The sequence below is a fragment of the Triturus cristatus genome, chromosome 12 (assembly GCF_964204655.1).
Source record: "Triturus cristatus chromosome 12, aTriCri1.1, whole genome shotgun sequence".
In the NCBI taxonomy this organism is placed as follows: domain Eukaryota; kingdom Metazoa; phylum Chordata; class Amphibia; order Caudata; family Salamandridae; genus Triturus; species Triturus cristatus.
Window position 1 is genome coordinate 70,326,013 of NC_140595.1, and position 17,219 is coordinate 70,343,231.

Genomic DNA, 17,219 nt, shown 5'->3' on the forward strand with positions numbered 1-17,219 from the left:
CCGGGGACTTAGATGGGCAGAGGGATGGGAGGACCGGATTTCCTTATATGCTGACGACATTCTTCTTTATCTGGCTTCCCCTTAGCGATCACTGAGGGTGGTGTTAGATATCTTTACCAGCTTTGGAAGGAACTCTGGCTATAAAATTAACTGGAGCAAGTTGTTGCTATATGTCCTCCATGGGGAGCCCCCCTCCCTGCCCGAGGAATGTTCAATTCAGATAACTACAGAAGGATTCAAATACCTTGGCGTATTCGTCACCACGGATGCCAGGGCCCGATACGAGCGGAACCTCCCCCCGCCCCTGCAGAGGCTCAGACGGGACACTAGCATGTGGAAAACACTCCCCCTGTCGCTCCTTGGACGGGCAGCACTTTTCAAAAGGATGGCACTGCCCCGCTATCTTTATGCCCTCCAAAACTACCCGGACCCAGTCCCACACGCATTTTTCAGAGATGTTGAAGCTCTACAAAGGGACCTATTATGGGACGGAAAACCGCGCATAGCACTCCAAAAGTTAACTCTTGGATGGTACGACGGGGGTATTGCCCTTCCTGACATCAAAAAGTACTACTGGGCAGCACACTTATCCGCCATAAACCAATGTATGTACGGAAACAGTGACGACCCAGCATTCTGTATGGACAGGTGGCTGCTCCCGGGTAGAGATTTTACGAGAGCACTCTACTCTAGGCCGTCTAGGTTTCCTCTTACAGGACCTACCAGACACTCGGTACAACTATGGCATGTGGTCAACCGTAACCTGGGATGCGCCAACAGACTCGCGCTCGCAACTCCACTCTGGGACTCTGAACAGCTGGGCACATTAAGGCGGACTAAAGGGTTCGACAAGTGGGATCTCATAGGTATCTCTCATATAAGGGACCTCTGGTAGCAGAGTGGGGTGGTGTCCTTCACTTCACTACAACAGACGCACAAGATGGCTGACTCAGAATATTTTAGATACGCACAAGTCAGACACTCCCTTCAGGCCAACATTCCAGTTGGAACGTCACTCCCAGAATCCTCCCCTCTTGAGGAAATGTTACTTGACGGCCACCTGCCAGAAAGAAGCATATCCCTCACGTACAAAAAATGTATTCATCATACTCCAGACCCTTTACTAGCACTTTGGGAGAAATGGGGGAGGGACGGTTTGGAAATAGATGATGAGGAATGTCAAGAAGCACTCTCCTCCCCTAGAGAAGTCGCCATTTCGGTGAAACTGAGACTGATGCAGCTAAAAATTCTACACAGGGTTTACCTCTCGGGACGGCAACTAGTGCTCATGGGTAGAAGTGAAGATGGGATGTGTATGAGGCAGTGTGGACTGGAGGGTACCTTCCTACACACACTCTGGGAGTGTCCGCTGATTCAAAACTACTGGGAAAAAGTCCTTGAGTGCATGAGTGTAGTCTGGGGAGTTACTCTTCGGCTTGAGGTTAAAAGATGTCTCTTGAATATCTGGGAGCCCACAGATCTGAATGTAAAAGGCAGGCTCTGGGTGACCCTTGGACAGATGGTCGCCAAGCGAAAGGTAGCTCGACTTTGGGGGGCTGCAGCACCACCGACAGTCAAAGCGTGGAAAGAGGACATGGATTGGTGCATGACACGGGAGAAAACAGTTTATATGGCCCGTGGGTGCCCTCGGAAATGGATAGCAATCTGGACTAAATGGAAAGTGTATCGGGGAGGGGTGTGTGATCCCCCTATTGTTCCTTCCCTTGACGAACAATTAATGATCTGAAACCAATTACATGTGACATTGTAGTAAAGTACGATAGCATGATACGCAATACCACCGCTTGTAAATGACACTGTACCCTGTAATGTGAAAATGATTACTCGTATAACATGACCTTTCTTTTTGATGTTCAATAAAAAGAATTATTAAAAAAAAAAAGTGTTGGGACAAAAGAGGAATCTTGAGCACAGAGTAAACTTCTGGACAGCGATCTCTTGCATTACCAGAAAGGAAAGCACAGTTGGTTTTTATGAGAGATTTTTATGAAAGAGCTGGCAAGAAGACTATTATAGATGGAAATATGGAAATAAATACCACAAAGCCGTAATACCTTGTTTTTCATAGCCTGGAGGTTAATAGAGATTGAATTATTGAACATGTGGCTTCTGACTTATTTACAGTGTTATGCGTTATTATGGTTATAGGTGTATGATTGGTAAAATGTCACTGTGGGACTGGATAAGGCCTTATGTTTCAGTTGGAATAAACTTATTGTCCTTCATTTGTGAGTGTCGCTTTTTTCCCACGGATGTCTCAGTTATGTCTCCACAGTATCTGAGGTTTTCCCAGACTGGGCACTTGGTTCCTCTTTGACAACTTAAGTCTTCATTGAACCTTAAGTTATTTCTGCCTATTTGTCTGCTCGGCCTTTTTGCTGATGTCACACCATTAAACAAAAGTAATAGTATTTGTGATTTGCGTTTGGGAAGAAGACTGTTGGGTACTTTTCAACTCTTGATACTTCTGTTTCTAGTTGTTTAGTCCAACTTATAACAGTTATGAAAATTTTAAAATATTTTTCTTCCATTTGCTAGATTCCAAAACGTCTCTACAAAGCACTCTCCTTGCTGAAGAAGGAATACGAATTGAGTAAACTCCAGCAACGGCTTGGACGTGAGGTGAGGCGGTTGAGAATTTCTTTTTGCATCAATGACTGTTCCAGTCTTTGAAAGGAGGATTATGTAGGGCAGGGTTATTTTTTTTATATTTTTGCAGAATGTAAACAGAAAAAATCATATGAATTAGAGTCTTTTGCTGTTATCACTTCCTACCTTAGTTACCAAGCGAATTTCTTTTTGGAAAATAGAATTCTTCTTGTGGGGTAGTTTTCAGATTGGAATGCAGTTTACCCAAAAACGTCTGAAATTTGCAAAAAGATCTTTTCACAGGAGACCACATTCAGAAATCATTATAAATTCACTCTGCACTCAAATTTCTCCAACTTATATGGTTCAGGTTTCCCCTGAATGTTTTGCCAACTGCCAATTAAGCGAACTGTGGGGTAAAGTATCCGCGGACATTTACCGTTCCATCATTGGAAAAAAATGTGAAATTCATTCTGCATAATATTTATTTTTGCAAAATTAGAATACTGTATTATAACACACTATTAGCAATTAAGAACAGTGTTACTCTAATAACAGTTCTTTGTGTGGAGCCTAAGAATTATGTGTAATTGATTTTAAAAACACTAAGGGCTATCGGTGTTTTAAAGTGCGCTAAAGCTTGCACATACACCTCCATTTACCTCAAGCAGTTCTTTATAAACCTTGGCGTATGTGTTCTGGATATTGTAAGGCACCAATGAGTTCCCCAAGCATGGATAGCCTTCATAAGGTCATGCAGACATACCATGTGATGTGCAATACTCTTACTGAGGGCACCAGTAGGTAAGATCTGTATAGGGAACAAATAGCGATGGCATATGAGCTTCCCTATCCACATGGTCAGTGGACAACATACCACAAGGTGGAAGTGGATTATACTAGCCTCTCTGTGTAAAAAGCATAGGCCTTGCTTCTACTCATGTTGCAGCAGTTAATTTGCTTAAATCAGGGGCCTAACATTAAAGTCAATTCCTGAGACATGCCTCCTGGGTTCAGATGTGACTGGAGGATTGCACAGGTGGAGGGTGACATGGGTCAAGCCCTGCCACAATTTACGTTGTTGTGGTCGTACTCTTGGTGTACTGGGTATTTGCCTCTCCATAAAAAAGTTTGTGCGCAAACAAGAGACTGTGAAATATGGCTAAGAGTGTGAGACACAAAATCCCTCAAAGTTGCAGTGCCCTCCGGGGGTGTTGTGTGAGGGATGGAATAGTGCCGACAAGCAGTAGTGGGAAAACTAACACAAATTGGATCAAGATCCAAACAGTTGGACTACATATCATCATGGATAGTGTCGCTGTAGTTGTTCTTGTGGTAAATAGTCTGTGGTATATTTCCTTGCAATAAAATTGTGTATGGGTTTGAAAGGTGAAAAAAAGTATTTAATTGGGAGGCCTGCAGCAGATGGGAGTTGCATTTAAGAAGGGAAATTTTAATTGGTGAACTCTTTTAGGTGGAGGAGAAAATTAAGCAGACCCATCGCAAGTACCTTCTTCAGGAGCAATTGAAGATCATAAAGAAAGAGCTTGGTTTGGAGAAGGAGGACAAGGACGCCATCGAGGAGAAGTTCAGGGAGCGTTTAAACTGCTTGGTGGTTCCGAAGCACGTCATGGAGGTCATCGACGAGGAGCTGAACAAACTCGGGCTCTTGGACAATCACTCGTCGGAGTTCAGGTATTTGCATGAGAGCCTTGAAAAAGTGAGTGTGTATTTCATTGTGAATGTTTTCTTCAGGTCACATTTTCTAACTCCCCTTGCAACATGCATTAGTACTACCTCCTACCACGATGATAATAAGTGCACAATGTTGTCTCCTCACCAAAAGAGGAAATTAAAAGAATATTCAAGAGATTGTACCTCTGGATGATAAGCAATTAGTGCATGTCCATAGTTTTCCTTTTCCACATAAGTATTTTGCTAAACAATTTGGAGGCAAACGTATGCAAATGGATTGAGTACTAATATATACTTCTGAAACAACAGTTTCCTGTATTCGAGCTGTGAAACTAATGATTTGATATATATTTACGTATTTAGTTATTTTTAATTGGTTGCTTTCCCACTTGTCACTGAATCCGTGCTCTAAATCTTCAATAACTGTTTGGGAAGTAAGTGTTGGCATGACTAAATTGAGAATAAAACAAGCGTTTAAATTATATATTTTGGAAAGGACAGAGGATAACCGCAGTAGGTACGTTTTTCACTTTCACTGTGCATGCTATCCCAAATTTAATAATGCACGTAATTCGACTTATTTAATTTTTCATATGGCTGCCTGCAAATACGTTTGTTTATTCTTTTTCACCACTGAGGAATCAAAAAATCGGGTAACATATGGACATTACCAATTAATGGTTTCCTATGGAAAGGAGGGGCTCTGTTGGTAACAGAACTGGAAGGATTGGATACTATATATGGCAGTAGGTGAAAACTCAGGCTTTGATCTGCTGCCATGGAGCTTATGTAGTGCAAACATCTGCTTGTTATCAGATATTCCACCTATTATCAGTCAGGCAGCGATGTGTAGGCCCTTGCAAGATATCCAGGCATTGGTGGTTAAGGCGCTAATTGTGCATTAGGGACTCTTGGAATTTGCAATTAGGTTGTCTCTTCCCTGATCAATGCAAGATCCTTCTAAAGAAAGGTATTATTTCAATATTGTGAATCGGTGGAAAGAGCTGTTCTCAGGAAGGTAACACCACAGTTGAGCCAGCAACAGATATTGCAGATTGTTACCATATTGCGAGGGGGCGGGGTGTTTCAAGATCACTCAACAGTACAAACCAATCATGGTCTTTTTGTTGTTTTCTTTCCTTCAGTGTGACTCGGAATTATCTAGATTGGTTAACATCCATTCCATGGGGTAAATACAGCCAGGAGAATCTGGACCTTGCAAGAGCGCAGGAAGTCTTGGAGGAGGACCATTATGGAATGGATGACGTCAAAAAGCGAATTCTGGTAAAAGACAAATCACTTTTTAAATTTAATTAAGGTTACTTTGCAGCTGCCTGTTGCCCTTCTCTCCTTAAATATGGACTTCAAGACATCACTATATGAAAAATGGCTGCCAGTACTATAAAGAAGCAAGTTTTCTACATTCACCAGTCAGTCACACCCAAATACTCCAAAATTTTAACGGAGTCACCGTGCTGTTCTATGATAAATCTGGATGTGGCATACGTGTATCAGAGGACTGACTTCTGTGGGGTGCTGCAGGCCAAGAGATTGTCCCTTTGCTGATGAAAATAAAACTCCCTCTTCCACAGCACCGATCTTACACTTAATAAAGACATGGCCTTGTTCAGTGCCTTCCTTTGAAATTCTAAGCAGTATTAAAGGACCTCTCTCTTGGGGGAGATGCTTTCCAGCGGGTATATGAGGAGAAGTCTGGGCACCTCAGCAAAAATAAAATCACTCTGTTCCAGTAGTCTTTCTCTGTCCATGACCAGAAATCTATTTAATTGTTGGCAACACAGCTTGACGATCGCTCCTGGATACGGCTAATTTATAATTTTTTCCCCTTAATGTTGGAGTTCTTTTGCCAATATAAATCCATTTTGGTTTGGAGAGGCAGCAAGAAAAGTATTAAAATGGAAGATGTGCTTTTACCAACTTTAACAAGTCCTGATGCTCAAATACTCAGAAGTGTTAGTCTCACAGCACATACTGCAGAAAAGTATACTGCTGCATGTTGCATTTTTATCCTTTTAAATTTTACTGTGCAGTGATGTCACTAGTTGATGATCTTGCTAAGTAAAAATTGAATCTAATTATCTGTACCCACCCCTAACCAATCAGTCCACTATCCACAATTGCCGTTACCAACATCCCAAATCACTGTCACATCCATGCTGCACTTATATGCAGACCCCTTATGACTCTTGTATAACAAAACAATGGTGGCGTCTCGCTCCTGTGCCTTACAATTTATAGCTCATTTGCGCTCAATCCCAACATGGAGCTCATCTAGAGGTGTAACCAAAATACACATATTTATGTAACTATAACTATAGTTTAGCTTTGGATCTGTGAAACTCATTTGTGCAACTCTTGATGTCTGTACAATATACTATAATTTTTCCTGTGCTATGGTTTCCAGGACACACGTTTATCCATTTTACACTGTAACTGTACACAACTGGGCACCACCAAGACTTCTAACATTTGACCATGATAGGTCTCTGTGCTTATGCATCTAATGCAGAGATTTATGTTTAACCAGTAGGTGGACTGATTCAACTATTTATGTAACTGAAGTTGATACAGGAGTATTATTGAATTGGGTAATAGTAACACTTATTATTTAATATGCTGTGAAGCTCTATTATGGGAGAGAAATCGCTATATTTAAAGTAAATTGTACACATCCTGCTGGTTATTGTCTTAGTAGCTCTTCTTCTCTCTGAACCAGTATGGGCCTTCTTCCAAAGTTACCTCTCAGCCCAAACATGGACAGTACACTGTGGGCATTCCAGTTACTGTGTATAAAAACACATGTGATCTTTCATGTCTGGATTTGTGTTTAGATTTCCAAAAGCTGAACTCTTGACCATCCCACCATCAAGTTACTATTCTTTATTTCAGGAATTCATAGCTGTAAGCCAGCTACGGGGGACGACTCAAGGAAAGATCCTTTGTTTTTACGGCCCTCCTGGGGTTGGCAAGACAAGCATTGCCCGCTCCATTGCCAGGGCCTTAAACCGTGAATACTTTCGGTTCAGTGTTGGAGGAATGACGGATGTCGCTGAAATCAAAGGGCACAGGTAAGCACCATACCTGCAATGATAAAGATCGAAAGGATTATTACCAGCCCATGCATGGTCACTAATATTAGTATTATATATCAATCCAATGAAATTGTTTTGATGATCTATTAAAGCAGTGGATCCTTTTAGTACAAGAGGATGGTCTAAGTACGAGAAGATGATCTAGGTTAATATTCTCAGCAGATCACCCTAGGATTGTGAGGGCATATTATAGTACTAATTTGCAGCCTCTTCCATTCCAACTTCAACAGCTGACATTGTGGAGAGGACCATGGTTAGATCTTCAATCTGCCAACCCACCAGCAAATGGCTCAAATGACTATCTTCAGTTAACTTCAATGACTTCTGTAGGAAGAAATTATCATTATACATCTATATGCGGGCGAGATATATGGAATAGATATTTGACACATCTGAATGTCATGACCCCTCTGTTAACTCGTAGGTGTTTTTTTTCAAATGTTGATTTAGACTGAACTTTATGTAATGTTCTTCATTGTTTGTTATGAAATGTTAGTCAACACATTTTATACATATAAAATAAATGTGGCCCAAATAAGTGTTACTTGGAGCATATGTACTGAGAAACACAGATTCTGACTTTTATTATGAGAAACAAATGTCAAATCCCAACTTTTGTTTTAATTAGGCAGAGAATGAATGAAAATATGAATGTGTTTAATGTAAATACATTAGAGATGAGTTTTCAGAATTGTATACCTTTAGTAGATAACTTGTTTTATAATTTCTTCCCTAAACCAGGAGAACTTATGTTGGTGCAATGCCTGGAAAAATTATTCAGTGTCTAAAGAAAACCAAAACTGAAAACCCACTAGTTCTTATTGACGAGGTACAATATTTATTTTATTTTTTGATTGTTACTTTGTACCCGAGCTAGCGTTAGAAGTGTTGGTGCTTTTTGCAAGCCAGCTTGAAAAGTCAAGGAAGAGAGCATGAATGAAGTGGGTTCCTACAGCACGGTGGCTTGGGTCATCCACTGCATCTTTGAAAAGAGAAGATGACCACTGCAAGCAAGCTGTTCACCAGAGCAGCTTAGGGTGACAATGGTGAATTTGATCACGGTGAGACTAAGTTGACACTTAGTACCTCTGGCCGGCAGTAAGTGGCTTGTAGAGGAAACCATGAGTTCCGCGGAGGCTTACTAACCACCAACAGTTTACAACCATAAAGAGTCTAACGGGTCTTGGAAGAACAGAGCATGGAATCTGGGTGAATGGGAAGGACGAGACACCTGTCTCAGAACTCCCCAGTCCGGCAGTAAATCCAGATGCAAATTTAGTCTCAAAGAAAAATCTTGGTAAAGTCCAGTTGCACCCTTAACCCCTTGAATTCCATGTAACTGAGGAGGGGTTTAAATGAAGGGTAATGTTTTCAAAGCTATTTTAACAAGTATAGAAGGGGTAATGGAACTTGCCTCCTATTGAAGCATTGCTAGCGCGTTTTCCTTGTGCATTGATTCTTTTGGGTCTATTGGCATTAGTTTTGTAAGCATTACTCATTCAGTGCTGTTGCTTCAATCTGTTCCTTGTCTATTTCTAAAACTTGAGAAGGGAAAGGGTTAAGCTTGTGATGTCCCACCATGTGGTCAGTGCAAAGGGGCATTCGAGCAGGGTGCAGCTCAGGGAGACAGTCTGTACTTTTGGATATAACCGTGCATCAGGATATCAAAAGGCAGCTGCTCATAATCGCAGCGGGATCCATAAGGGCATATAGGCTTGATAAGGCATAGAGAGGGCAGTCCCCGGTACTGGGAAAGGGACAGTGAATGACCTCAGCCTGCCTGCTTCATCCATCCTTATAATTTCCATACCAGATTCTGCTTCCCATGAAAGCACCTCCTGCCACACACATATAAAACCATTTTCCGACCTAGAAAGGGAAAAGAATAATTGTGCTATTAACCTGCTAATTGTTGCAAGACCGATATGAAGAGTTCCAGCAAGAAATAATCCAGGCAACACTGCTCCTTTATATCCTGACCAGATCCCATCTGATAACACTAGAAGCCCAAGAGAAGTTATCTGCATTGAAATTGAGCCCATTGGTGCCCGTTGAACCACAAAGGAACTTGCCAAGACCCTTTCCTTAAAAGTAGTATCAGTTTTATTTTTCCGATATCAGTTATGGGCAAAAAAGATCCCTGGATCTCCAGCAGAAAGACAAATTAGTGACTTTGAAGGCAACCCATGATAGAAGAGGTTGGAGGAATGGTAAGTAAACTCTCCTGTTCAAGACAGAAAGATCAATGTGGAAAAAAGTTCTTCTGACTTACCCAGAGTCCTTTTTGGGTATTTTTGGTAGGTCTTAATCTGTCTGAGCATTTAAATGTATAATCCGGGGGCAAAGTTTGATAAAAACGCTTACTTATTAGGAGGCCACATATAGATGCAAGATACATTGATTTGAAGCCCGTAGAAATAGAGTTAAATGGCCTACTTTAACTCATGACAGTCGGCAAGTGTTGGTCTTTTTAATCAAGTTGGTTTTATTTGAAATATCAGAAAAACATTGTAGGAACTTTGTGAGAGTACCAGGACAGACCGGTGTTACTGGGCTCAGGTTGTGACAAAAGTACCCTTTCACTACTGGTCATATGTGGCTTAACTTTACTCTTGAACCGAAAACTGAGCACCAAGTGCACCCCTTTAGTACTTGACTTTCAGGGTAGTGGAGTTGAGTAGTCTTAAACGTATTCAGTGAGGTGATGAGGGGTCAAATAATACATCAAGGTCTAGCCAGTGCTTTTACTTAGAATAAAAAGTACTTTACTTCCTCACACACAACACAATACTATACATAACTTTCAGAAAGACCCTACATTGGTTATACTGGTGCACTTGGGGACAGAGCTTCTCCGGTTCCTTCTAAGACAGAATTCCTGTGAGCATTATGCAATCTTCTTCAATGGTCCTCCTCGTTGGAGTTTTTCTTGGGGAACGGTTGGGTTCTTCATTGTCTCTCCCACTCCTTGTCCTGGAAACGGGTCAACACCCATCACTTTCAAGAGTTTAATTCAAGCTCAGAGTAGGCAGGTCAAATAATGAAAGTTTCTCCCCTTTTTATTTGTGTGCTCCAAAAAGTATAGTAAATTCAGAATCTCTCAAATGCAATGTAGGGCTGGCCTACATTTCCATCAGTGGTTGGTGAGCTTATTACTCCACGTGGCCCACCGAACCAGGTTGTCCTCTGGTCATTACAACCCAGTCGACATCTTGTGGTGCGCAGTTCTGGCGCATGCCAGTCAAGTGAGTGCAGTAGGCACAGTCTGCACCAGTGATAGACTAGCCGTGTTCAAGCTACGCTGTTCACAGTCTGGTGTCCTTGGCTTGCAGTTTCTTCCTCTTATTTAAAACAAAGCTGGGATCCTACCCTGGCTGCAGGTGGTAGTCTTCACATTACGCTTCATCTTGAACACAGGTCTGTTCATGGCAACCGTTCGACTGTCGGACGTTTTTTGGCACCATGCACTTCTAGGGACATCTTCACCCAGTGGACGTTTCATACAGGAATTGAGAAAGGCCCCCAAACACATGCATTTCAAAAAGGAAACACAAAGGAAGGATACTCTGGAGTCTTAGACCTTTCCTGTTGGGTGTGAGACCCGAGATGTCTCCGAGAAACTTGGCACACTGCTTGAAAGCTGCTGCTACTTTTATATACTAATGTGGCAGACAGTACTTGTGTGTTCCAATAGTTAGACAAGTCATTGCCTTTTGCTTATTCCACTCGGGCTAGTACAGCCAAGGTTTTTGTCATGAGGAAGGTGAGTTAACTTGACAGTCTTTAAGCCGGAGAAATCCAAAGCAAGGGTGCAAAGGCAAGGGTGGCTACCCTACTGAACTACCTGTTAAGAAGGGTAGCCTACTGTTTAGCCCTTCCAGAGACCAGCAGCTGCTAAAGCAAATGGGAAAACTCCCTAATTTCAAAAGGGCCTTCTGTCTCCTTTCCCTAGGACTCCTCAGTCTGATCGCTACAAAGAATTCTTTGGACTGTCCCGAGGATAGGCCTGCTATTCAAGTCTGCGTCTCCCTCCTAACCTCTACCTTCGGTACTACTTGAACATAGCAAGACAAAATGAATCCCAGTGCTGCTCTGACCTCCTGAGTCACACCTGCTCCTTACACCCATCGTCTGCACACTAAACAGTGCAAGTATGGGACTTCAATGTCTGACGTGGAGGGTGAAGGACCCAGTCGCAGGGGAATATAAAACACATTTTAAAAAGCACAGGAGAAGGCTGGTAGACCAGAGACAGGTAAAAATGCCTGTTCTACTAAAATCATATCGCTTCCACCGCTGTCTGTCCTCAAACGCCCTGTGCACCGACAGTAGTCCTTCTTACCGAAGTGAGGTGTGCCCCTCTGACCACAGAGACAGCCCTAGGTCTAACTGCTTGTCACAGACATGCCTTACGTGACACACGTTAGTCCTGTGAGCTGAGGGACCAAAATGCTGCACCTAGACATTGTGAATTTGGGGCAGGAGTGCATGCCACAAAGAGCCAGGACGTGGACTTTTCTCCACTGCAGTAACTGATTTTACCTAAATTTAGTGTTACGCATGACTTGGAGAAGAATGCTTACTTTATAAAAATATTTTATTGGTATCACAGTTGTCTCCTGAATTGCTGCCTATTAACTCTTGCACAAAAATGTCCTATTTTGCATGTACTGAAACTTAAATGTTTTATAAAATCTGTTTTGTGTTGTAGGTGGATAAAATAGGGCGCGGCTTTCAAGGCGATCCATCTTCAGCACTTCTTGAACTTTTGGATCCAGAACAGAATGCAAATTTCTTGGATCATTACCTCGATGTTCCTGTTGATTTGTCTAAGGTACTTCTTGTGTTAATCTCTTTAAGCGAACAAATGACAAGTCTAGGAAGTCTGTTCTCAAAGTATTATACTTATTACTCAAGACACTCCATTAAAGGACTCCTGGATGATCATCAGTGATTTAGAAGTCTGTTATGCTCATGTTTGCTTGGTGGGAACACTGGTTTCAATAACTTTTCCTCGTCACCTTTGTACCATGGGCATAGCTTAGGCCATTGTGGCACAGGTGAGGTCCTTCACATAAGTAGACTACAGTCTGCCTTAAATCTTTTATTTGTCTGTGAAATGCTAAAATATTCGGGTCCTGGCTAATTTTGGTACCCTAACTTTCATTCAAATATGCTTACCAGATAGACAAAAGACGACAAATAGGAAATCAAAACCTTGATGACACTCACCTGTTTATGGCCAATGGAATTCTTATTGCAATTTATGCTTCATAAATCACTGTCTTAACGCTAAGGTATTGTCAGTAGTACATCCTTGTTTAACTTTTTAGAACCTGCTAAAGCTAGTACTACACCAGTACTTTTCTCCTAAGCGCATCAGTCCCTTTTATGCGATGGGTGGGAGTACGTATTGTATGTTCGTTGTGTCGCCTATAATTAAACAATTTCCTCTGATGGGAGAATGTAGTACTTTGCTGCAGACAGCAGAGGCTTCTGTTGTGCTCCATTCTTTTGACTCTGCTTCTGTTTATGACGATCTGACCTTGATCCTCACCCTGTTGCAAGTGGATCTATCTTCTCCTTGCAGCATGTTGTCTTCCTGACATGGGGTATCCAGGAGCAAATGCAAATCTGTCTCTTTTATTGGATAACAATGGGGATGGAGAACATGGACGCTGATTGTCTGACAAAGGGTATTAATTGCAGTGAGCGGCAGGACGTGGATTGTCTGAAAGCTTGATTGGTGCCTCCAGTTCCCTAGATGAATGTTGGTTTGGATTATGTCTGAGGTGACACTAACTGAAATTGGTGTGAGTGCTGGTAAGTTGTCTCTATGCGTTATTTTTCACATGTTTGTGATTGTCACGTGGAGGACAACTTGTTGTGAGAAGGGTGAAATGGGTTTGTTTCTGTGTGTTCTATCAGCACCAACCTAGCAGATTGCGTTTAACAGCGGCTACCTATCATCTGATCCCACCCATTATGAGGTCCATGTGCTGGATATTTCTTTTTCTGGTTTTCTACCATTTGTCTAAAAATCCCAAATGGCTTCGAAGGTACCTCCTCTGCGAGTATCAAACCCTCTCCGCCGTCCCCTTAAATTAGGTTAAGCGTAGCACAATTAACTGTATCAGTGTAGCACAAAATGCAACACACCATCTTTGCTACTGTTGACCAACCTGATCTCTTCAGTCTGCTAAGAGGCCATATCTACTACTGTACTTCTAGCAAGCCCGAGCTCGGAGATTTATTGCCAACAGTCTCTAATTCCTGCGTTTAGACCCAATCTCCTCTGTCCTGCCCAAGCTGGGTATGATTGAAAACAGAAGAACTGATAGCCTGTGCCTAGGAGCTGAGATGCCGGATGTTCCTCTCCTTTGTACAGCCCTATCAATCTTCCTTTCGCTGCTCTTGTGTGAACCTGTCTCTTTGTGTCTGTGCTAGCCAATTCTCCCTCCTGGTATCAACCTACACATGCTGATCAACACCGTGCTAGTGACTGCTGAGGGATCCTACATGACTTACATTAATAGTCTTTTCTCCACTGAGATTGGTGTGCGTGCATTATAGTCATCTCGGTTTGGGTGGTCTTTCCAACGCCATTGATTTGTTTTCTTCAGGTGCTTTTCATTTGTACTGCAAACATGACGGATACCATCCCGGAGCCTCTGAGGGATAGGATGGAGATGATCAACATATCTGGATACGTAGCGCAAGAGAAGCTGGCCATTGCTGAGGTACCAACAGTTTATTCCTTTTATTTGTACTATCCACGCTGGCAGAGATAGGGTACCTGCAACACACGGACCAAACCACAGCACAGGTTTAGTACAATTACCAACAGGGCGCAGAACAGAATGTATGTAAACTGCTGCATGCATCTGCTTCATATGCTAAGTTCTGTCAGATTCATCTGAGACAGGTTGCTTGTTCAAAGGTGTCAGGCTAGTTTTCTGTGCTCTTCAAGACCACCCAAAAAATGGGACAGTCCTTGTGGCATATTCCTTGGACACACAGGACCCGTTTACTACTGCGAGCTCCCTTAATTGCTTGTAGCCTTTAAATTTCTGGGGATAACACAGGCTTACTCTTGGTTGCTGGTGTGAGGTACACTGACACAATCTTTTTTTTAAAGATATAAGGCTTTTAGTGTTGTTTTGAAAAGATACTACACAATATATAATAAGGTGTATGGCTTTTAGATGACTTCTGCATAACACAGGGAACTCGTAATGCGAAGCAAGTCTGGTATGAAAACAGTTTAAAGGAGGGAACCTGGTACCGAGCAGATTGTCCAACCATGGAAGTATAGACTTCTGAGTGCACAAGCATGTTACTGCCACAGGTGCCCATTTCAAATGCAGCAGAGGTAGTCTTTGTCACCAGCTTATTGGTGGGAAGAAACGCAGGACCTGTGTCTGCACTGCACGGTTGTGCAGCAGTCTGCCAAGGCTTCGGGGTTTTGGGCGACCTTATTAATGAATGCAGCCTCTGTAACTTGTGCTGTTGACGTCTAACCCCAGTGGGAATGTGGATGCAGAGTTTTGTTTTCCGATGTTGCTCTGGCCACGACAACGACTGCTTGCACTCTGGTGGGACATGTCACATTTGTTTGGAAGGGTTAAGGAGATCATGCATAGTGGCAGGTTGCTAGCTTGGGCTAACTCATGTTGGCCTCATTCATACTCTGGTTGTAGGAGCTTACAAGCTTACAACAGTGACTCACTACCAACAAGGGGCTGTCGCAGAGTCATAAATGCTGGCATCTTGCCTTTCAGATTTTTATTCTGCACACACCATTCAAGACACTGCTTCTTTGTGTCAGACTTGACAGTGATTAGGCGCCTCCTGTCTCGCTCCAACTTAGCAGAGCTTTGATACGACGCCTCCTGTCTTGGTCCAGCTTAGCCGAGCTCAGCATGCTGCAGCAGCAGAGGCATAATGAAATCTGTTCGTCTGGCATGCATGGCAAGTTCTCAGCACTCTAAACAGTCTGCAGCAGCACAGATCTTCTGCTCAGTCTCGCGGGAATTGTCTTTAAGCTTCAGAGGCAAACTGCCAAGGATTTCTGCCTTTGGCCCTCACCTTCCTCTTCAAGTGCATGCAACTGTTCATCATTTGAAATGTGAACATTGGATATGCTTGAGAGGTCGCTTTAAATCTAGTACTGGGGCATTTGACAAATTCTACTGTCTGGTGAAATTCAAAGTTAGTCTCAACTTTTGGGGGAACCAACCAGGTGAAAGTACATTTTCCTTTCAATGCCATATCTTAGTCACAGTGAGTGGTCTCTCCCCATTTTTGTCTTGCTTCCTGACAACTCTTCTTCAGCAACATAAATCATCGGTTTGATGGATGGGCAGGATGCCCAGTGCATGAATGGCAATGAAGGAAGGTTGGTCCAGCATCTCGAACACAGTTCAGTCCCAGTCGAGAAGTCATTTCAAACAGCAGTGACTGGTGTCGGCCATGTTTCTTTGTTTTTGATTGCTGACATTTACTCTATTTTTGTTAAAAGCTTGGATTTTTTTAAAGATACAATACAAACATCACACAAAAAACATCTCTTTGCAGATTTAAACAAGGGCAGTCTGGTGCCCTCAGAATCATGAAAAAAGTTACCGCCCAATAATCAGTACCCAGCAAACTATGTTCCCTACAATTGTTATCTCTGGTGGTGATAAGTGTGAGAGTTGAAACTATTGCTTCTATTGTGATCGCCCTGGAGGAGGAGAAGCTGTGTATCACACCAATTAAAATCTGATACCACAGGACTTAAGCACTGATTCCAGTCTACCACTGGCTCATTCAAGGATCTCATATGTTTCAAGTATGGAGACGCTTACTATAGTTGAATAAGATTGCTTATTCATATGCAATTTAGAAAATAGAGCTTATTTATTTTGGTGGGGAAATTAATTTGGATTGTTATGTGGTGTACCCAGACAACGTCAATCTTGTTGCATCAAACTTTGAAGAGTCACTGGCTAACTATTTGTAGTAGTCATGGATGTATAATATTCATTTTGCAACATTTTTTAAAATCACTTTAGATGTTCTTTGATGCCTTTGTTAATAAGCTCCTGTTTGAATTAATGCTTCTCTTTCTTGGTAAAAAGTAATTGCCAATTTCTTGCAGAGGTACTTGGTCCCACAAGCACGTGTTTTATGTGGTCTGGATGAGGTGAAGACCAAGATTACGTCAGAGGCACTTACTGTTCTTATAAAGCAATACTGTCGTGAGAGTGGAGTCCGCAATCTTCAGAAGCAGGTGGAAAAGGTAAGGTAAAGGCTTCGATGTGGCTCGGTTCTTTTCATACGCTAGTTGGCTGCTGCACAGCTTTTGTGAATTCTACCACCACATCTGCAGTGGCTAAAAAGTACCGTTGAAGATCTTGAGTTTTTTTCAGAATTGAGCTTAAAGGATCGCATGGTCAGCTAGTGCTGTATATTATTTAGGCACCAGAAATCCAGGCTGAAGGAGACGGGGGGAATAAGGGAATAAGAAGAATATTTCAGTAACATTCATGTAAAAATATTAGGATAAACCAAAAGAAAAGATGATCATGGATAAAGAGTTGTGGAGCGAGAATAAGAGAGGGTTAATTATAGAGCCTTCAGGGAACCAGAAAAGTTAAAAACTATTTGTGATGTCTCGGAGAACCACAAGGTGCAGGAGTGTTAGGGAAGGCTGAAATGAGTGTGTGGTGAAGCTTATAACCTTTGTTGCATGGAAGAACAAATTGTGATACTCAAGAACAAGGAGACTGTCACAGCAGTTGATTCTGCCCACTACAA

General features: G+C 42.3%; 1 protein-coding gene across 1 annotated transcript in view; it reads left to right on the top strand.

Moving 5' to 3' along the window:
- LONP1 (lon peptidase 1, mitochondrial) overlaps nt 1-17,219 on the top strand; it is a 38,696-nt gene that overhangs the window by 15,783 nt on the left and 5,694 nt on the right. The window contains exons 7-14 of the mRNA XM_085640003.1: nt 2,560-2,643; nt 4,085-4,305; nt 5,451-5,589; nt 7,216-7,394; nt 8,160-8,247; nt 12,130-12,252; nt 14,042-14,158; nt 16,561-16,701. Of these exons, the coding sequence (XP_085496129.1) occupies nt 2,560-2,643; nt 4,085-4,305; nt 5,451-5,589; nt 7,216-7,394; nt 8,160-8,247; nt 12,130-12,252; nt 14,042-14,158; nt 16,561-16,701 (1,092 nt within the window). The remainder of the gene's footprint in view (nt 1-2,559; nt 2,644-4,084; nt 4,306-5,450; nt 5,590-7,215; nt 7,395-8,159; nt 8,248-12,129; nt 12,253-14,041; nt 14,159-16,560; nt 16,702-17,219) is intronic.